Source organism: Syngnathus leptorhynchus, chromosome 6, assembly GCF_054491065.1.
Source record: "Syngnathus leptorhynchus isolate UIUO chromosome 6, UIUO_Slep, whole genome shotgun sequence".
In the NCBI taxonomy this organism is placed as follows: Eukaryota; Metazoa; Chordata; class Actinopteri; order Syngnathiformes; family Syngnathidae; genus Syngnathus; species Syngnathus leptorhynchus.
In genome coordinates, this window is record NC_141200.1 from 13,495,153 (window position 1) to 13,516,027 (window position 20,875).

At 39.5% G+C, this 20,875-nt stretch overlaps 1 protein-coding gene across 3 annotated transcripts in view; it reads right to left on the reverse strand.

Moving 5' to 3' along the window:
- Positions 1-793: 793 nt before the first annotated feature.
- ckap5 (cytoskeleton associated protein 5) overlaps positions 794-20,875 on the reverse strand; it is a 33,969-nt gene continuing 13,887 nt past the window's right edge. For 2 of the 3 annotated variants that reach the window (XM_085913971.1, XM_085913972.1), the window contains exons 21-44: positions 19,949-20,123; positions 19,086-19,199; positions 18,884-19,012; positions 18,498-18,692; positions 18,296-18,416; positions 17,710-17,795; positions 16,105-16,215; positions 15,397-15,519; positions 14,984-15,133; positions 14,650-14,853; positions 14,425-14,560; positions 14,124-14,317; positions 13,863-14,038; positions 9,989-10,162; positions 9,773-9,893; positions 8,816-8,995; positions 7,016-7,203; positions 6,642-6,717; positions 6,367-6,555; positions 5,890-6,027; positions 2,924-3,007; positions 2,656-2,815; positions 2,472-2,581; positions 794-1,498 (exon numbers count right to left, since the gene is read on the reverse strand). In XM_085913971.1, the coding sequence (XP_085770097.1) occupies positions 1,238-1,498; positions 2,472-2,581; positions 2,656-2,815; positions 2,924-3,007; positions 5,890-6,027; positions 6,367-6,555; positions 6,642-6,717; positions 7,016-7,203; positions 8,816-8,995; positions 9,773-9,893; positions 9,989-10,162; positions 13,863-14,038; positions 14,124-14,317; positions 14,425-14,560; positions 14,650-14,853; positions 14,984-15,133; positions 15,397-15,519; positions 16,105-16,215; positions 17,710-17,795; positions 18,296-18,416; positions 18,498-18,692; positions 18,884-19,012; positions 19,086-19,199; positions 19,949-20,123 (3,595 nt within the window). In that variant the 3' untranslated portion in view covers positions 794-1,237. The remainder of the gene's footprint in view (positions 1,499-2,471; positions 2,582-2,655; positions 2,816-2,923; positions 3,008-5,889; positions 6,028-6,366; positions 6,556-6,641; positions 6,718-7,015; positions 7,204-8,815; positions 8,996-9,772; positions 9,894-9,988; positions 10,163-13,862; positions 14,039-14,123; positions 14,318-14,424; positions 14,561-14,649; positions 14,854-14,983; positions 15,134-15,396; positions 15,520-16,104; positions 16,216-17,709; positions 17,796-18,295; positions 18,417-18,497; positions 18,693-18,883; positions 19,013-19,085; positions 19,200-19,948; positions 20,124-20,875) is intronic. The other variant, XM_085913973.1, reaches the window with a different exon arrangement.

A 20,875-nucleotide genomic window follows, 5' to 3' on the forward strand; every position in this document is an offset into this window, starting at 1 on the left:
ATATAACCGCATTATATAAACAGTGTATACAGTATTTTCCGCACCATAAGGCACACTTAAAGGCCTTTCATTTTCTCAAATAACAAAGGTGTGCCTTTTCTGTCATTGATTTCCAAATTCTGTAAATGTTATGTGGCTGCCGCTGCAGGGACGTAATATGTAGACCTGATGAGGACATTACGTTATACGTAAACTACATAGACCGGGACAGTAAACCAATCAGAGAACTGTACATAATACGTATAGTATGTACCTCTGCCGCGATTGATAAATATTATCAGTTTGCGCTAAGCAAACACCACTAGGACACTCTAAATGGGATCGACAAAGAGACATGCTTACAAAGCACGATTCAAGCTTGAAAGCCCAGGATCATTGCCAAAGAGCAATGTAACACCGACAATGACGAGCAGGAACTTGGCATGTTTAATGTCTAACTCGCCCAACTGTTAAATTCGGATACAGAAGTACAACAGAAGTACAGAAGAGCCCCCGCAATTGAGTGTGCGTCTTTTAACCCAAAGCGCCTTACGGTGCGGAAAACACGGAAATTACTAGTTGGATTGACTTCCCCATGTTCAAAAAAATTTAAGTAAAAATAAATTAATATCCGAGGCAAAGGTTTGGACAACAGTCTGAAGGAATTGTCACTTCAGACTTGCACAAATATGTATGCAGTGTGGACGTATGTATTGTCTATTTTTAAATTACACTATTGTATACCGAAACACTAGTAACTGCAAGTTATAGAAGAAAAATAATAAACACAAATAAAATGTAATTAAGCAGCAAGTTAGGCAATGTAAACTTTATTTACGTGACCAAAATAAAAACAATCATGAATGTAATGGCATGCTCTCAACCCTGCGTAGCAAGAATTTGCTTCAGTGGGATGAAGAACTAAGAATTGGTCTGAAGCGCTTTTCCTGACACCGTAAGCTCTGGACTCGTGTTCCAAAGAAAATGTCTTGGCATTAAACAAGGACATTACATTAGTACATACAAACAGTATTTACAAGGACTCACAGTGTCCACGCTAGGGATGAAACTGTTTACGGTACATTACTAACAGTAAAATCTCAATTCTAAATTATTCCCATTGCCATTGTTAATGTTTTCAGCGGCGCACGGCCTCTTAAATGGCGAAAGAACAAGGAAGTGAGTGACAAAGAGCAGGCTTCACGTTTGCAAATAACAAAGGTGGGTCAAAAGAGAAATCACAATCTTGGTCTAGTTCCTACTCCCGATTGTTTTTTATACGCTCCAGACGTTTCTTCAAGTCGCCTAGGTTCGCCGCTGGCGAGGCCGAGCGAGTGTGTGCGTTGGACGGAGAGTGGGGCTGAGCGTTGTGTTCCTGCTGACAGAGCTCGCGGGACTCTTTGAGCTGCGACAGCTTGCTGTGGAGCATGTCGGTAGAGGAGGCCACCGAAGGCTTAGATGACAGCAGACAGGACAATGGGGCTCGCTGTTGAGGCTCATCGTCACCCCCGCTGATGCTCTGCAACACGCGCAAAAACTCTTATTGGAGTCAAAAGGCTAAATTGCAGGGTGGCGTATCATGTAATTCCCAAAACAGTATTCATTGATTTGAAAACAAAAAACAAACTTTTCAACTTTGCACATTATGAGTTAGCATAAGTAAGGGAGAATACATGTGCGTGAATAAGAGGTGTGGAGAAGGAAGCGGGAAATTACTGGGAGAAGAGAGCGTGGGTGGGGGACTTGAAATACTTGGGGGCAAGAATCCAGAGCAATGGTTAAGTGTGGTACAGTGGGGAAGAAACAAATTCAAGCAGGTTGGAAAAGGTTGAGTAAAGTGTCTGGTGTGTGTTGTGTTGCAAGAGAGTCTGAACTAGGATGAAGGGAAGAAGTTAATAAGACAGTGATGATTTACAGCAGTGATTGTCAACCGGTAGTCTGCTGCTCTCTAGTGGTCAATGGCGGTATTGCAGTGGGTCCGCAAATTGGAAATGGAAAATAATTGGAACAGTTTTAAAATTAAATTTGATTCATTACTTTGACTTGATTTATTTCATGCTAATTTTGTGAATCATTTACCTATCCAAATTGTGTCAAATGTAGCTGAGATTCCCAAAATAGACATAAAAATGCAAATTGCTTGGATAGGTCTATCCTCCTTCGGTGCAAAATAAAATATTCCGCCAAAGCAGTGGACCCAGAGTTGAAAACCCCTGATGGACAGATTAAAGACAGCAGTGCTGAAGAGAAAAGTTTCAACAACAGTCCAGATGAGAAAGAGTCAACAGCGAATATCAGTATTAGCGGTGATGACGAAGGAGCTGTCGGGGAAAAAAAAACCAAAGATTGAGAGGAAAAACCAAAAAGAAGGTTGATGGGTGCAGTGAGGGAATACGTAAGGACAAATAAAGAAAAAGAAACTGTAGTGAATATGAAATCCTGGTCATGTGAAACATTGTTACAAAGTGAAATTTTGAAAAGAAATGACTCACCCTGGTGTTTTCCAGGCCTTGTCTCTGACGTAGGATCTTGAGTCGCTCGTAGTAGGCGGCTGGCTTTAGATCTTCCTCATTACTGTTGTCAGTACCGTGCTGTGCAATCACTGCATAATCACACATTACTCAAAAAGGCTATCTGTCAACAAAGTTCAAGAAGACTTTTTGTCCATCTTCTTACCCGCTGGGTTTTGAATGCGAGGTTTGCCCTCTCGCTCCGACTCGATCATCCGAAGCCCTCGCTCCACATAACTCTGGAAGAATGGGCTTGTGGTCTTGAGGAAGGGCTCAAGGTCCACGTCGGAACACTTCTGTTTGTACTCGTACAGCTCTGTCAAACCCTGGGGAAATTCAGGTGCAGTACTTAAAGACATGTTGCTAATAAGCCTATAATATATGAATATTTTGCAGCATAAAGTTTAAAAGTAAGCCAAAATGATCAAACTGACCTCTTTGGTGTTTTCCCTGGAGCCGATCTTCTTGAAGATTTCACTCAGATCGTCACGGTCCTTTGCTTTTGGCATCCCATCCTCCTGGGAACAAAACTAAAATGTTCAATATCAAACTTGAAAGTCAAAGACTTTTGTGAAATTTACATTTTAAAAAATACAACATCAAACCGGTAATATTGAGTCTTTTCTTTCCCAACACTTATAAGTTATGCTAACATCACAGTCGTGGCTTGCTTCCAGAGAATGCGAAGAGTTGTCTCATGGACATTCTTGAGTGGTGTCAAGGATGCGAGGGTGGGACATTCATAACTTGATCGCAGCTTGAAAACTGCTAACTAAACTTCAAACATACTTCACGATATTTCTTAATCCTCATCAACACATCAACTATGAATGCACAATAACCGTTTGTACTACCGATACTGATATTAATGACTTCCTGATATCTTTTGTCACAAATTATGCACAATTGTTTACATATACACAGTAGCATATACACATACATTTTAGTTTATATTTATAGATCCATGTGACTGTGACTTTATAAGGACAACAAAGTCCAAAGAAAAGTAAAACCTCACAAAGTTGATCAAACATACACCGTACCAAAACAAGTCAACAGCACTGACGCCACCATCACTTACATTCATAAGTGTGGTTAAAGGTTTGCCGGGTAGGTCCGAAATCAACAGCTGTTGTTGTTTTTTTTACACAGAGGATGAATATTCCGATGGATTTAATGATTTAGAGTGTCACGGATGGTTTGTTAAAATTGTTGTTTTTTACATTTATTTGATATATCTAGTCTGACGTCGGCGGTGCACGTAGTTTCTTCCGGCGTCAACAGCTGTGTGTGTTTTTGGTTTTTTTTGTTTTGTTTTTTTAAGTGACACAAGACAAAAATTGCATTGGATTTAAAGATTTGGAGTGACACAGATGGTTCGATAAAATTGTTTATATTATTGGTATTTGATATAGTTTATATATTGTTTTATGAGCCTGTGGAATAATTTGAACTGCAACTGACGGCGAAGCGTGTCCGCGCTGCACACGACGAAATCGATCGATGGATTTAATGATTTGGAGTGACACAGATGGTTTGATAACAGATGGCTATTTATGTTATAGTTATTTGAATAACTATTAATGTTACATTAGGCCAGTTCTCAGTTCCTTGTTTGTGTTTATGTCACGTTAGCATACCGTGTCGTTCGCCTGTTGTTGCTGGTTCATGTCTGTTTTGTCAAATAAATTTCCCCCAAAATGCGACTTAAACTCCGGTGTGACTAAAATATATATTTTTTCCTCTATATTGTGCATTTTATGGCTGATGCGACTTGTACTCCGGAGCAACCTTTAGTCCGAAAAATACGGTATGTTTTTTCCCCCTTTATGGTGCATTTTATGGCTGATGCGACATGTACTCCAGAGCGACTTTTAGTCCGAAAAATACGGTATATGCAATAACAGCACTAATAGCTGTATTATTCTTACTGTGTTAAGGACGGTATACAAATTATAGTAATTTCCAGACTATAAGCCGCTACCTTTTGCTCAAGTTGCTCAGTCAACACTGCGCCTTGTCCGGTACGGCGTATCTATGAATTTTTTGTGATTTATGTGATGACTTGATCACTTTTATACGCTCGTAAAAAGGCTGTGGACCGCTGTTGTGCGGCACCGCTTTGTTGGGTGGAGGGCTATGTGACACGGTCACTTTGTGAGAAGAGTGGTGTTGATCGCATGTCCATCCGCCAGGCGAATAGTGCCGTATAATTTACACAAAGAAGAGTCAGAACAAGATCAAGACACATTACTGAAAAAAGGACGTTTTCATACACAAACCCTCATTATGGCGGACAAAAGAAATGCATTTGATGCCGCTTTTAAGTTAGAGGCAGTCGATTTGGCCCTTAATGTCGGAACTACAGCTGCTCATGCATTGTAGAGGTTTCTTCCGGTCACTAGGGGGCACTGGGCTATTGTTGATGAGATCTTGTTGCGTCATCCTTTGCTTTATTTCCTAGTCACATCTACTCTGGAGCTATACGTGTAGCTCACTAGTTTAATGCAACTTACCTCTTTGTGCATGAATAAAATTAGCATGAACAGACACTCATCATGGAAAATGATAGGAATGCATAAAAGCAACAACGAAAGAGAGACTGAAAAAGTGAGCGGCAAAGTATCAAGTATTCCATTCGGACACTGAGGAAGACTTCGATGGTTTCAGTGCACAGAAAAAAGATGAGGATGACGGCTCTCAGTGACTTTTACCGATATGTTTTTTTTATCCAGCCCTATTAGTGCTGTTACTTCCGTGTTGCTGCGGTATTACTGCTGCGTCACAGGCAGTGTTTGGATAGAAATGTTAGTATGTTATTAAAAGGTTTAAAAGGCTTTCTGTTTACAGTCTTTCTTTGTAAATAACTCGCGTGCACATGCGGCTTTTAGTACGGTGCGGCTTATTTATGGAAAGAAAAAAAAACTTTTCCTCGAACTTTTGCTGGTGCAGCTTATAATCAGGTGCGTCTTATAGTCCAGAAATGATACACTTTGAAGGTTTACATAAGTAGCACAAATAACCTCATATCAAGACATAACTGCTGTATTAGTTGAAATAATGCATACTAAACAAACGTTTGTGAAAGATCTCATTAAGGAGAAAAAAGAAAAGAAATTTTTTCAAAAATATTTACAAACATCAATTAAAAAAACCTGGCTCTTTAGTTACATATTGCATAGAATATTATTGTATGCATGAAGTAATGTAAAATAAAAACGAAAGCTGCTGATCACAAACAGGAAAATTATTTAGTGAAACAAGTGCAGGATGGCAGTAGTTTTTGTATTCTATTGTCAAATCATCATTATCGTGTTTTTAAAAGACAAGATATTTGGTAGCCCATATCGGCCACAGCTACAGATTAGATACAATTATTTGCAATAAGTGTGTTACTCACCGTGATCAGACTACCCTTCTCATTGCCTCGATCACTCTTGCTACCAAACAGCATACCCGGTTGTTTGACAACACGCCTCAAATAGGTCTCTAATTCAGACTCATTTCGATTCTCAATCATCGAAAGGTGATCCAGGATCTGTCAATTAAGAAAAAGTTGAGTAACTACATTGACAAAAACAAAACCCTGCTAGGATTATAACAAAAAAGAAAATAATGAAACAATTACGATCAACAATCAAGCAAAGGCAAAAAAAAATTTCAAACAACCGTTTTTGAATGTCTGCAAACCAGCATGAACACCTTTTGTGTGCTTACAGTGGCATTTACAATGCAGTGTGCCTCTCCTATCACAGTTCACGTTTACAGGCATTTGTATTTACCGCACGCTACTGAAATCAGATTTTGTTCAATGGCAAAGGAGTCTAGAAGAAAGAAAAAAAAATACTGCCAGCTACAGTACGTGAACGCTTGTTACCTTAGCCCCAGTAAGCTTGCAAAGTGTGTGTAGTAGAGTCTTCAGGGTTCTGTGTGGAACATCAGTCTTGAGCTGCTTCAGTTTCTCTTTGGGGAAAACCTTCATGATGTTGTGGACATCGAATAAAATCCGATCGAGGTTGATGCTGTTGATGGTCTCCGGAAGATTGCGGGTCAGCCTCCACAGACACTGAGTAAACATGTTGTCACATTAGACTTAATTTCTGTTTCAGTTCGTATACACTTCCGGTTTTGCTGCTTAGCTAAGGGACTTGCCTTTAAAACCAGGTCAGAAAACGTAGGTGACCCAGCTGTTGAAACCAAAGTGTCTTGAAGCATCACCAGGAGGGCACTGTCGAGAGTCAACAGGTTGACAAAATGCCATTTAAAGAAAAAAAACTAAACATTAGGGTTGTGGTTTGTGGACCAAAGTTCTAAAGCCCATGTTTTGTTTTGGTCCAATGAGTCCATCTAAGCTATTTTACAAGAAGATAAAGCAGTTATCCAGTTCGGAAAATTGATGGAATGCTTTTGTTTTGTTCTCCTTGGTATTGGAAAAAATATAAACTCTCCATGACTTCTCAATTAATATTCAGATAAAACTTGAGGTTAAAGTTGAGTCTGTTAACATCTAGGAGTCATTTATGTACCTAATCATGTTGGTCTGGTCAGACTTCTCCAGCACTTTGATTACGAGCAGGTTTACCGATCTGATGACCTGCTGCCCCTCCTCAGAGACCTGGACTCTGTTGTCTAGCAACAACGTTATCAGGCCGTGCATCAGGTCCTTTAACACACCCATGGATGCCTCTCTCGCCAAAGACTCCAACGAGAATAACTGAGGAAAAGAATATGGCGACCATTAATGCATCCAGTGTATCAACCTCAGGGTTTCCCAATCAAATCTACCGTATTTTTCGGACTAAAAGTCGCTCCGGAATACAAGTCGCATCAGCCATAAAATGCACAATATAGAGGAAAAAAAAAAAAACAAGTCGCTCCGGAGTTTAAGTCGCATTTTGGGGGAAATCTATTTGACAAAATCCAACACCAAAAATATTCATGAACCAGTTACAACAGGCTAACGATACGGTATGCTAACGTGACATAAACACAAACGAGAACCTGAGAACAGGCCTGATGTAACATGAACAGATATTCAAATAACTATAACATAAATAACACGTTCAAACCATCTGTGTCACTCCAAATCATTAAAGTCACCGATCAAATTCGTCCGACGTCAGCGGTGCGTTGCAGTTTACATTTTTCCACAGGCCTATATAACGATATATAAACTATGTATGAAACAACAGTAATATAAACAATTTTATCGAACCATCCGTGTCACTCCAAATCTTTAAATCTGTCAGAAATTTGTCTTTTGTCACTTAAAAAAATTAATAAAAACACACGCGCACACACACACACAGACACACACACACGCACGCACAGCTGTTGACGCCGGAAAGACTACGTGCGCCGCTGACGTCAGACTAGATATATCAAATAAATGTAATATAAAGACTTGACTTGACTAGATATATCAAATAAATGTAATATAAAGTACAAATTTAACAAACCATCCGTGACACTAAATCATTAAATCCATCGGAATATTTATCCTCTGTGTCCAAAAAAAAAAAAAAGAACGAAAAATACAGAGCTGTTGACGCCGGAACTACGTGGGCTGCTGACGTCAGACTAGATATACCAAATAAATGTAATATAAACAAGAATTTTAACGCACCATCCGTGTCACTTTAAATCATTAAATCCACCGGAATAGTCATCCTCTGTGTCAAAAAAAACAAAACAGCTGTCGATTCTTGACCTACGTGCGCCTCTGATGTCAGCTTCATCGTCAGTTGCGGCCTCAATTATTCCACAGATCTAGTATATAACTATCTTGTATCTTTACCAATGTACCAGGCAAGACGTGGGTTTGGTAACACGCTCTTTATTTCACAAATCAAGAGCTCAACATATGCGCCAACACACGCAAGCGTCCTGGATCGCTCTTCTCGTCAGTCCCCCCCCGCTGCCTTCACGGAAACTACTGAAGTCTAACAACATAAACGTTGCTACTCTAAATAAACTATATATCAAATAACTATAACAAAAATAACAAGTTTATCGAACCATCTGTGTCACTCCAAATCATTAAATCTCCTGACTCCGGAAGTCAGTGAATGGAACTCATTGTCAGTGAGGCTCCAATTATTCCACAGCCATAGTGCGCCCTCATGCGGTTTAAAGTGAAAATAACATGTTAAGTGATCAACTATACTAGTAAGTAGTAAGTAATGTGTTAATGATCAAGTAAAAATTTGTGTATAATTTCACATATAAGTGGCTCCTGAGTATAAGTCACCCCCCCCACCCAAACTATGGAAAAAAAAAACGAGACTTATAGTCCGAAAAATACAGTATATGTGGAAGATACTTACAGACAGCATGTTGCCAAGGATGCAGCTATATAGTTTAAAAATAACCTTCTTGTCCAATCTGTCATCTGCCATGTGGGTATTATAGATGAGCCGAAGCTGCATGATGGTGGCAATGAGGAATTGGTCAATGTGTCCAGACATCACCTCTGCCTTGTTCTCCTGCCACAATACTTCATCAATCTGTAAGGAGAAACCCATATCGATACCGCGTGCGTTAATGTAACAATTTGCCACGTCCTTGGGAAGAGACCGGTTATGGGGAACGACTGCAAATGCCAATGATTGGGCTTTTTGCCAAAGTCAAAAGTACGGATTGCAACAGATTTTTTATTTATTAGCTTGTATTAATATTAATATTTAAATATTAGGTATTTGGTTGTTTGTCCTTCATTTTACACTCAAACTGACAACGCTTGCTGTGGCAATATTTTTAATATTGCTGTAATTAACACAAGGAAACAAAAGTTTATTCTTTTTCATTTTATTCCAAGCATGTGAGGTCAATTGGTCAGGAAGCTGCAAGTTTGTCTTCCCCACTGTATAAGAGCACACTTGTAATTAAACATACAAATGGTTAAAGTTACTTGGAATAAGGCGTGCATAAAAACCTTTGACTGTGGGCAAAAGCCTGCTATTTGCACAAAGTCGAAGACTAATACAGATTTTTATCATTTATCACATGCAACAATCCGTTTTAATAAGTTTTCATTACAATGCTAAAATATTTGCTACATTACAATGCTAAAATGTTTGCTAATATTTTTGACTATGGAAAGTTGGGAACCAATTGCGTTCTGGTCCTGGGCATCCTCTGTATTGTTTGGCTAATCCATTACAATAAAACACATAACAGCTCCACACAGGGGACTGGAGTCTAATGTAAAAAAAAAAAAGAAATCAGCAGCCTATAGCTGTCAAAATAACTAAGACCGTAAAGTGCTAAGCAGCGATCCTTACCTGTGCAAGTGCCTGTATGCTGGTGTTAATGTCTCCACTGGCCACCTGAGAGATCACAAAGTTTATAGTGGATGCAGTGCTGTTGTGAAGGTCATCCAAGTGTGGTGAAATGCTACGCATCCTTGTGAGACAAAACACAACAGCATTCAAATGAACATCAAGTTCCATGTCCAAGATCTGTTCTAGATACGTCTTGTGCAAACTAATTAGACATACTTGGGCTTGGGTATCACAATGGGTTCCAGCAGCTCATCTAGCTTGTGCTGGACAAGGTCTGGCAGCTCATTTACCCTGATCTGGTCCTGCTCAATCATGTCCAAGTCTAGTTGGAACACTTTGGGGAAGGGCGTGTGGGAGGACTCACTGTGCTGGGCATTTTGACGGGCTTGACTGGGGAAGAGAACAGTGTATCATGTCAATGGTGGTTGTAATCAATAAGGCAAGACGATCATTTGATTTTATTCATTAATTCGAGTTTATTGCTCAGGACTTTTGATCTATCGATTTAAAAGGACCCCCGTGGAAGGCAATCAGAATCAATTGTGATGAACACTGCCAAAGATGAGTGTCTATTAATACATTGAAAAATCTGAGATTTATCTAAGTCAAGGCAAGTGCTTCCAGACATTTTGCTAAGGTTGCCTTTACAACACAACTTGAAGCCAGTGACAGAGCTGTAAGATGTGAAGTGTTACTATTGTTCAGGTGAAACGGACCAGTCCTGCTATGCAGTTCACCAGCTTACTTAATGATCTCAAATGTGACGTGTAAATTGTTACTGAATGCTTTCCATACAGTGGCTATAAATAATCCACACCACTGGTCACGTGCCATGCTATTGTCATAAAAGTATAATGTTTTCCCACCACTATGACTTGTAAACATGTGTGCACTTAAACGGTGTGCTGGTACTCAAAAGTACTGAAAACATTTTTGGTGTGCGCTTTTGGTGCCCGACTTGAGTAAAACTCACTGAGGTCAGAACGACTGCAATGTCAGAGATCATCAGGGTCCGGTAGAGGTCGCAAATACTAGCAAAATATTTAGGCCTTGGGCAATAGTTTACAAGTGCTTTTTCCTGTCCTGTGACAAGAAGTGCAGGCTAATGTCTGGCGAACATTCCCAACATTGAACGTGAATGCAACATTTGCTGCCTTCAAAAACACTCGGGATTCACAAAAGGATTGGGTCGCTTTTGGGTAGTGCCAGCAGGTAAGACTAGCGCAAAAACACAGCATCTATATTAGAATAAAAATAGATCCGTACAATGTTAGATTGTGTTTATAAAAGAATAAAAATTGGAATGAGAAAAATATATTGAAAAAACAAAAAAGGGGCAGAGCAAAATGACAGGTTGAGTTGGCAGTTTTGAACAGATGTGTTTTGAGTTGTGATTTGAATTGAGCAAAAGTCTCTTCCGAACTGCCATTGTTCTACTTTGCTGCAAAGCCTGCGTTTGTACTTTGCTATGTGTGTGATTGAGGAGAAAACAGGACCAAATGGCACTCGGTTGTCAAACTTTGTGGGCCAGTTTGCTGTGAATAGGACTTTAAGGAGGAGCAAACTGCGTGTGGAAATAAAGAGCAATTAAAGCATTATCAACAAAGAAACTGTCAAAGCTTCTTTGGCAGGAGAAGTTTAGTTTTAAATGTAATTTTAAATTCCAGAAGAGGGGGGAAAAAAAAAAAATCTGCAAAATTTCTTTCACGTATAGAATGGTACGTATTAAGGATGGGAATCTTCACCATCAAAGCGATACGATACACATCTCGATACACTCCCAACGATTCGATGCATTCGCCATTCATGGAATTGCCAATGTTCTCCCATCTCCTGCGATACGGTGCGATACATTACGATTAGATTTTTAAAACAATTCGATCCAGTGCGATACAACTGCATCTTACAGGTCGTATCGATTTTCCGATGCATATCGGTGAATCTTCCCAACCCTAGTACGTTATGTTTAAAAATGAGCCCAGGTACCGAATTCCTTGTCAACTTCACCCATTAATAATCCTCAAGTAGCAAACACCCAAAAGTACTGTACTTTGACAAAAACCTTCCTATATGCTCAGCAGGTTTTGTCATCCTAAAAACAGGTAAGCCTCTCCAGTTGCACAGAATTTAGGTATCAACCTCGTCATAAGAAGCATCACATATATTTTATCTTCGACTTGCCACAAGTTCAACAAAAACTAACGTTACATGTTTAAGCACCAATTGCCAAAATGAAGTTTGATTTGAAACAAAATGTTAACCTTTTGTTACAGCGCAACAAAAAGGAACTCTAAAGTGACATTGGATAATTGCTGGCACGACATCATCATATTGAATGAGGCAGATCCAAAAGATGGTGTCCAGTTGCATTAAGATGATAAAATTATATTTTACATTCTTATCAAAGGACACACACAAGAGGTGGAGGAGGAGGAGGAAGAAGTACTCACATCCTATAAGTGCGATACATAATTCTGCTCCGGAAAGGAAGGCAAGAAGAATACAGAAAAGAGGAAATCACAGGAAAAACAGATAAGGAGTTAAGAGACATGCAAGCAGCAGGTCCACCTTCCAACCAAAAGACACACAATGCTTTTTTTCACTGTATCATCTTATCAACTAAATGCCATATATTGTAGTGGACCATAACTTCAACAAGAATGTCACGAGGAACATATGTCATTTTTATCCTTTCCTTTCATTCATTCATTTTACCCTCCTGGGAAGACTACTTAAAGGAGTTTACAAAGTTGACCTAACATTTCAAAAGAACATTTGTCTAATCAGACAGTAGATCACAACTTTCAATCTCGCTCATTTCTAAAGACACGTTTGAATTTAAGGCTTTGAGTCAAATCTCTCAATCTCTTCACCAAAAACACCTGTCTGGGTGTTTCATTGAGCAAGAGGGCCATTTGAAATTGTCTTGGTAAGACAGACAAAATTAAGTGATAAGTAATGGGTCAAGCTTAGGCCCTGATTTTTACTCTAGTTTTAAGCTTCAAATTAATTTGTCCGCATAAAGCAGTATCAGTAGAATATTTATTCTACATCTGTTAAGAGCAACCCAACATCATGCAGGAATGAGTGGAGGAGGAAGGGTGAAATAATAAAAGAGACATTTAAACTACATTATAAGTATTCTGAGATGAGATGGATTAGTGCAGTGATTGTCAAAGTGTGGTACTAGTACCTCTACTAGTGGTAACGAGATCTCTTGGTGAAATGCAACTGGAAGGATTCCGCCTGATGCCTGTTCTGTTTTAACTTAAGTACATTTGCATTTAATGTTTGCTGTCAAATGTATTTATGTAAAACTGGGGTGCAAAACTCTGGTCCCAGAGAGGCGCTCTCCTCTGAATGGACATGCTTACCCTGATGTAAGCATCGTAATATATTCAAAATAAAACATTTACACCTTATTTTTCTAAAAGCGCACCATTTATTGTCCATATGCAGAGTATGTTACAGTGGCTTGCTTTCAATGAAAATGCTTTTCAGGAATATAACCTGAAGATCCTAAAATGCTCTGACTGCCATTTTACAATTAATCATTTGTGGGCAAGCATTTTGAAAAAATGTCTCAACAGCTTAATTAGTGCACATTTCCAATTACACATACTCATCTATTCATGCTGGTTCCAAATCCTATTGTTTTAGTGGGAAAATCAAATTTTTTGAATATTATTTTTCTTTTATTACTCTTGATGCAATGTGAAGCCCCTATCCCACTCAGGGGGCGAACAACCTCAACTGTCTGCTAAAGTTGCAAAATGTGCATTCACGTCAGAGTTTGCCAAGGTTCAATAAAGGTCACAAATGTTTGCCAATAGGCGAGCATCTGGTGACGGGTTAACATTTATGGCCCTGAACAAACCCGGACGGGAACGCATCATTCACTGCCTTCGCAAACACTGCTCAGACGGCTTTAATGGTCCAACTAACATGCTATTTTTGGGGTCTCCTGATGATTTTGGAAGGTGGTAGGATTCCGCCTGATGCCCGGGATATATGATCATGAATGTGTGTCTTTGCAAACATTTCCATTTACCTTTTATTACTGGTGCAAATGTTCAATTTCGTTACCTACTTGAGTTTGTTGGGGTCTTCCTGTGCAGACTTGCGAATTAAAGTGCCATTGGGGTTAGCTGCGTGATCTTTTGGAGACCGCTCATTTACGCTCTGCTTGGCTGGAGCAGCAGCTGTCCTCTTCGCTGATGAACGTTTGATCCTCTCTTCCAACATGCTCATGTCTTTCTCCGACAACTGGAAGTGATGGAAGTCGGTGGTTAATTGTGGAGTTGAGTTTGAAATAAACTTAGACTACAGAGATTGCAATCCTCAAACTTACAGTTCCAATTAGTTTATAGACTTGGTCTCCACAGACGTTGTAGACTGCCACTACCGTGTTTAGAGCAGCATTTCGAACAGAAGTGTCTCTATCACCGATATGAACTGCGATCTCTTTCAGACACTTGGCTGGAGTAGGTTGGCATACATTCATTCCATAGCCTTCTATCAAACATCCCAATTCCTCTAGACATTCTAGATAGATAAATCCAAAGACACATTGTAAGTAGGCTTACACTCACAGCGAGCCATAAAATGTCAACACTGCAATGACAGTTAGCTTGTTTATCATTGTGACTCACCAGCTCTTTGTTTGGAGTTTTTGGACTTGGTACCCTCCATGAGGAAAGGAAAGATCTTTGAGGCAGGGTAAACCTTACATAGCATGGCCAGTATTGCACGGACATCTTTGCGAACTACATCCTTCGACTCTCCAACCTGAGAAAAAGAAAGAGGAGCCAAGACTTAAACTATCATTGACGGAGAAAAGGCTTGTCGAGTCAAGTGCAGCCAGCGTGTGTGCTGACCTTGAGTAGAAGGTAGGGGACAAAGGAGTTTGCCTCATACTCAGTGAGATGATAGTCTTCTCTGCTGAGCATGGCAAAAAGCATCTTCAAATACTCCAGCACCTTCATGAGGACTGTAGTATTTGTGTCAAAAAAGCGCAGCGTGAACCACTTCAGAATTAAGTCCAGACAGCTTATGGTGGCATCACTCTCACTCTCCAACCTCTGTCAAAAAACAAAAGTGCAGTGACTTTTCAGATACTTGTGTGGTCTATCGATAAAAAAACTGGAAATATTCTGTATGTATGCCTGAAATTCCCGTAGAAAACGGTAACATGAACGCATGCGATCTCACCTCACTCATGACACTGATGGCCTTTACTTGTCTCTGGAAGTCAAGATGGAAGAGTTCATCCTGGAGCCACTTGGCAAAGCAGGTGGACATCTGAGTTTTAAGCTGTTCCAAATATTCATCTCGAGGAGTCATGAAATTCCATTTCAAAATCTATTAGGACAAAAAATGTCAAGTTTAAAGCTAAAGGCTAGAGTTACATTTTACTTATTAAAACCTTCCAGAAATTTGTGGTTCTCTTTTTTCAATGATACTGGTCACATTATGCCAAGGACCATTAGATTTCACAACATTTGGTGAAGCAAATAAGAAAATTACATTGCTGCAGGAGTGCGTTGAACCATCCACAACAATCAAAGACTAATGGCGAGATGTTTTCGTCTCTCATTTATAAATCACCACAATATATCAGGTACCTTTAGTTGCTTCTCCTCTTTGATCCTCTGCTCCTTAGCATTGGGGACAAGGATGAAGAGAGGCCCAGACCTGTCCTCATCATCTTTTATGCCTTTGGCCACAGGCTTCTTGGTAGGTGCACTCTAAAAGTGAGGCAAGGCCAAAACGTCAGACAATAACAGCCATTTAACACAAATATATTTACCCCATAACAAAACAAACACACCACACTCAAAAGAAACAAATACACAAATGACAGACAGAACAAATGGAAACCATAATGATTAGTTCCTAAACATGCAATGACTTAATTCATGCAGCTGCTGTGAAGGAAAATCGAGCACTTATTTGCGTTTCATTTCTATGCACATGCAAGTTCTGCAATTTGAATCATTTTTCAGAAGGATGATTATTCATTGAATCAAAACTGACTTGTGAATGGGTTAGTAAGCTTTCACCTAAGAGAGGACTGTATTTGCGCAATTAAACATTTAAATAGTAACACCACCATTTGTGACTCCGGTCTAAGGACTGAACAGTGTAAACAAAGACCAAGGGGTCACAACGAATGTCAAAGCTTAGTAGCTACACATTCATTTGTCTATCACAACAATTTTGTTTGCTGGACTCCTGCTCGTTGACAACAAGACCTCACAGAAACATTTGGTTAGTGGTATAGTTGTGCAAAATCTGTCTCAGCAGCAGCAGCACATCTTTTCTACATCTACCTGTTGACTGCCAGCAGCAGTCTTTCCCTTGTTGAGAGACTTTTTATTAGCATTACTGTCCTTGTCCTTTGAGGGAGGGGTAGGGTCAGGTTCCTCGGGGGGAGAGGGTTGCTGAGCGAACAGAAAAACCAAATAATGTTCACAAATCACTCAACAACTAACTGAGGGGTGATAAATGATATACACAGACATGCAACACTATCAAATGCCTAAGACAGGGTGTCTGTGGACAGGTTGCTCTCAAGGACCACACAAGAAGCTCGCGGGGCCAGTTCTAAAAATAGCTCACCAGTGAGATGCTTGGTGAACGTAGCGATTCCAAAAAATAAATCAAAATAGAGCTACTTACCAGAGAACTGTATCTAACTTTTTATTGCCATTATTTTTTGTTTTGTTCAAATCAAACTTGTGTAAAATTGGAAATTACAATATTGGGGGGGGGGGGAGTACAGTTCATAGATCAGTAATGACAGAGCCATAGTTGGAGACAAGCTGGCAGGTTAACAATGAGCTTTTCACCAAATGTCGCCATTGTAAATGAGAAAACATTCTCATTTGGCTTACCTGGTCAAAAATTGAATTAAATTTTTTTTAATTGAATTAAAAAAAATCTCCAAATAGGGGAGGCGTGAATCAGTGGTAGAGTGTTTGCCTCTCAATTCTAAGTTTGTGAGATCGATCCTCAAACCCCGTGACCATGTCGAAGTGTCCTCGAGCAAGACACTGAAACCCCAAATTGCTCCCAGAGTGGACCTGGCAGCGCCTTGCATGGCACCAGCCTTCCCATTAGTGTAAGAATGCGTGTGTGATGGGTGAATGTGAGGGATTGTAAAGGACTTTGGGCACCATGTGGTGTAGATAAAGCGTTATATGAGTGCAGTCCATTCACCAAATAATTTCTGCATTTTTTTTTTCTATTTCCTGATTTTTTTTTAGATTAAAGCCATTCTGCTAAAGCTTTGGAATTTGCCGTTAGCTGGTGTGTTTTAAACCATTGTGACGCCCGATTGCAATCGAACCAATTTTTTTAACCAATAATATATATACAGTACAATAAAAGACCTCCACGTGCAATCCTGCTGTAATAATCTTGACGGAATTTTAAAAATTTAAATAAATTGTTGAGGAAGGATAATTTTATTCTGCCACTACATCAAGTGTATGTGCTGAATGCGTTATATGTTGAACGGTATTTAAAAAAAAAAAAAAAAAAAGCACCTCGATCTATTTAATTTAATTTTCATGTATCCAATATTCTTGATTATTCTTCATTTCAATGCAAATGTTGCTCTTTTTTTCCCTACTCTACCACCAGGCTTAGCAAGATTTCTGGTGGACCTGAAATAGAATTTTCCCAGTTTGTATTTATCTATTCATACGGTGTATGCGGTAACACAAGAAACATTTTGTTAGTGAATATCTCGGCCCAACGCAGACTGACAGATTCTAAACGGTATGGCTGGACTCAAAAGTGGACATTTTACTTTATGGGCCAATTTCAAAAGAACTATTATAAAACTATTCCACAGCTATTACAAATAAATTGTAATCATCTGAAATCCACACAATTTGCAGTATGATGAATGACTGCTAGAAATACAGTACCTTTTTGGCAGCTACTCCGCCTTTGATCTTTTTGGCTTCTGGTTTATCACCACCAATATCCTCACTCGCTGTCTGAGGCCTGGGGGCTGCACAAAAATATGAAAACGTGTAAACGACACAAACAGCAGCAAACTGTGCAATTTTACTTATATTACATAAATGTGCAATTTTACTTTTATTACATAAGTGTCAATCTGGTCATAAGTGTGATCCTGAAAGAAAATGAATTTTCTTCCGATATACACACCACAAAAGTCTCTACAAACTAAAATGTAACAGACTGTCTTTACACTTGAGCCTTATAACAAAGTTATCCACAAAATACCAGTCTATCAAGCAATGTCATTCAACTTCATCTTACAACTTAAAGAATGCAATAAAACTTTGAACCTTAAGTATTATCATATTTGTTAACACCTTATTTAGTTCAGATAATAGCAGCACCAAAACAAACCTTTGTTGCTCATTTGAGAACCATGACATTTTTATTATGTACTACTGTAAACCCTGACTATGATCATGACACCAAATTTGAATTTATATGATTTTAGCCCTAGTTAACATGCAGTTACTGAATGATACAAACCTGCTCTGCTTGTCTCAGATGAGCCTTTGTCTCCTCCGGTTTTGACAGGAGCAGCAGGTTTAGCTGGCATCACAGCTCTGGCCTTTTCTAACATGACTACGATCTGGTCTTTAGAAGTTGTCTAATAAGAGACAACACTGAGTATCATCGGAATCACTGTAAAGTAATACTGTCGAGAATCAGTTTAAACATTTTTGGCTACCTTGAGCTTGCCCGTAGCCTTGTTCATCTTGTCATAGCCAAGGTGCATCATGAACGTGGGGAGGGCATCCTGAGCTTTTTTTCTCACGTCACCATTTCTGTCTTCAAGGCACGCATATAGGTGTGGGACGCAACCCATCAGATCCCCTGGCACGGATCTCAGGGTGGTTAACTTCTCGGCTAACCACCCTAACAACTTTGAGAGGAAGGAAATGTTTTGATCATTAACAAGATTATTAATGACTTTAAGAACCATATGGCTCTATTTCTTAATCAGGTATTATTCAAATTATTTCAGAGGGTAGCATTTTTGGACTGAGCCAATTTTTTTCTCTCCCCCTATTCTCCATATATACATTACTCTGCAATCTGTCACGTTCTATGTACCTCTTGACGTAGAAAGGGGTTTTCCTTCTTTAATTCCTCTGCTAGATCTTCTCCTTCCAGCCATTCTTTCATCCCAGTCTGCTCCACCCAGGCCTGCAGAGTGGCCATTGCAGCTGCCCTGACATTGGACTATAGAGATAAACATTGCTCATTAAGAGCACATATACGGCCAGTCAATACACAATATGTTGTGCTTATGTACTTTACTGTCTCCAAGCACAGAGATGATGGGGAATCCTAGTGTTTTAACATGCTGTTTGAGTCCAAGCCCCATGGCTGTGGCAAGCTGCAGCAGGATAGTCAAGCTCTGTTGGACCTGGACATGCGTAGAGTCATTTCAAATGTTTTAATTACATGGCTGAAAGACCACTGTGTAAAAATTTAAAACAAAACACAATTGGACAATACATTCAACCAATAATCAATTGAATACAAGACAAGTTGCTGTATCTAATGTTCAAATTGCGAAACTTTTTATTTTGGGCAAATACAAATTTTGAAATGGATGACTGCAACACACTCCTCCCTGACTTGTCATGTTAGGGGTTTATGTGTCCCAGTGATCCTTAATGTCAAGTGGTCTTGGGGGCTTTATGCCCCTGGCAAGGTTACCCTTGGCACACAGGTCCTAGGTGAGGGACCAGACATTGCATGGCTCAAAAGAGCCAAATGATGATTACAAGTATTGGTGCAGGTTTTGCCCTGAAATAGCTGGGCACAACCCGAAGGGTAACGTGTATCAAGAGTAGCAGTGTAGTTTTCGAGCAACAGTGCGCAACAGTGGACCAGCTATATGGACTGAGCAGGGTCCTCAAGGGTGCATGGTGATTTCTCCCATGTTTTTTGGACTTGGAGAAGGAGTTAGACAAAGTCCCGCTGGGAATTTCGTGGTGGGAGTGCTTCTCGAGTATAAAGTGACTAATAGCATGGTTTTATTTACCTTTTACACAGCATCTCAATTTCATTGGACTTTGTAGCTACCCACGTGTTCATCATCAAATGGATAAAAACTGGTGGATTTTGCTCCATAATTCAAATGTATTCATATATTCTTGTTCCACCTACCAAGATCTTGTTGGAATCACTGAGTCGTCCTTTTAAGGTCAAAGGGAGCTCCCCGATGTTGGCAGTTATGAATTTTGCTTCTGAGATGATGGCTGCAACCTCATCAAGTCCCTCCTTTCTAATCTTCCAGTTCTTATCTCCGATTTTAGAGACCAGATCAGAAGTAATTTTGTCACTAAAAGGTGGAACAAAGGGTTGAATTTAGTTTTTCATTTTCACACATCCCTATTTCAAACGTATTGGCTAGGTTATCGACTGACATGTTTTTTCCCCCCCCATCAAAAAAATAAGAGCTAAGAGATGTTCAGCTTTTTATTTCCAGGTATTTATGTCTGGACCAGATACACTATTTTTAATCGAATGTTTAGGTAACATTAGATTTGAAATGTATTAAAACATCCATTCATCCATCCAAATAGGGCTTAATCATTAGCTTGCAGTGATTGCATCAAGGTTTGAGCCATCATTCATCTTCCCTCCGCCCACTCTTCTTCTGTGATATTTTTTCAGGATTTCAAAGCAGCCTTATTTCTCATTTCGGGGGTTACTCCCTTGAATTCACTTTTATAAAGAAAGTTTAAAAAGTTATTGCATTCAACATTGATAGCTGCATAGAGAAAAAAAAATGAACTCACGTTCGGCTGTTTACACGAGGTGTGTTCAATGACCACTCCTAAAGTAGGACATTTCAAACAGCTATAGAAAACAGTGAGTGGAGGCTCATTTTTCTGACTTCCCTAACTTTTTATCTTGATGTGATATTGGGATTAATGTATCTATTTTTCAAACTACTATTGTGTGACTATGTCGGACGGGTGATCCAGTCAATAGCGAATGACTTTACAGTCCGGCAAAATTTACTGATCCGCCCTACCAGGTAAAGCCCAGCACACCCAAGGCCATAATGGGCACTTGTCACCATCCGCC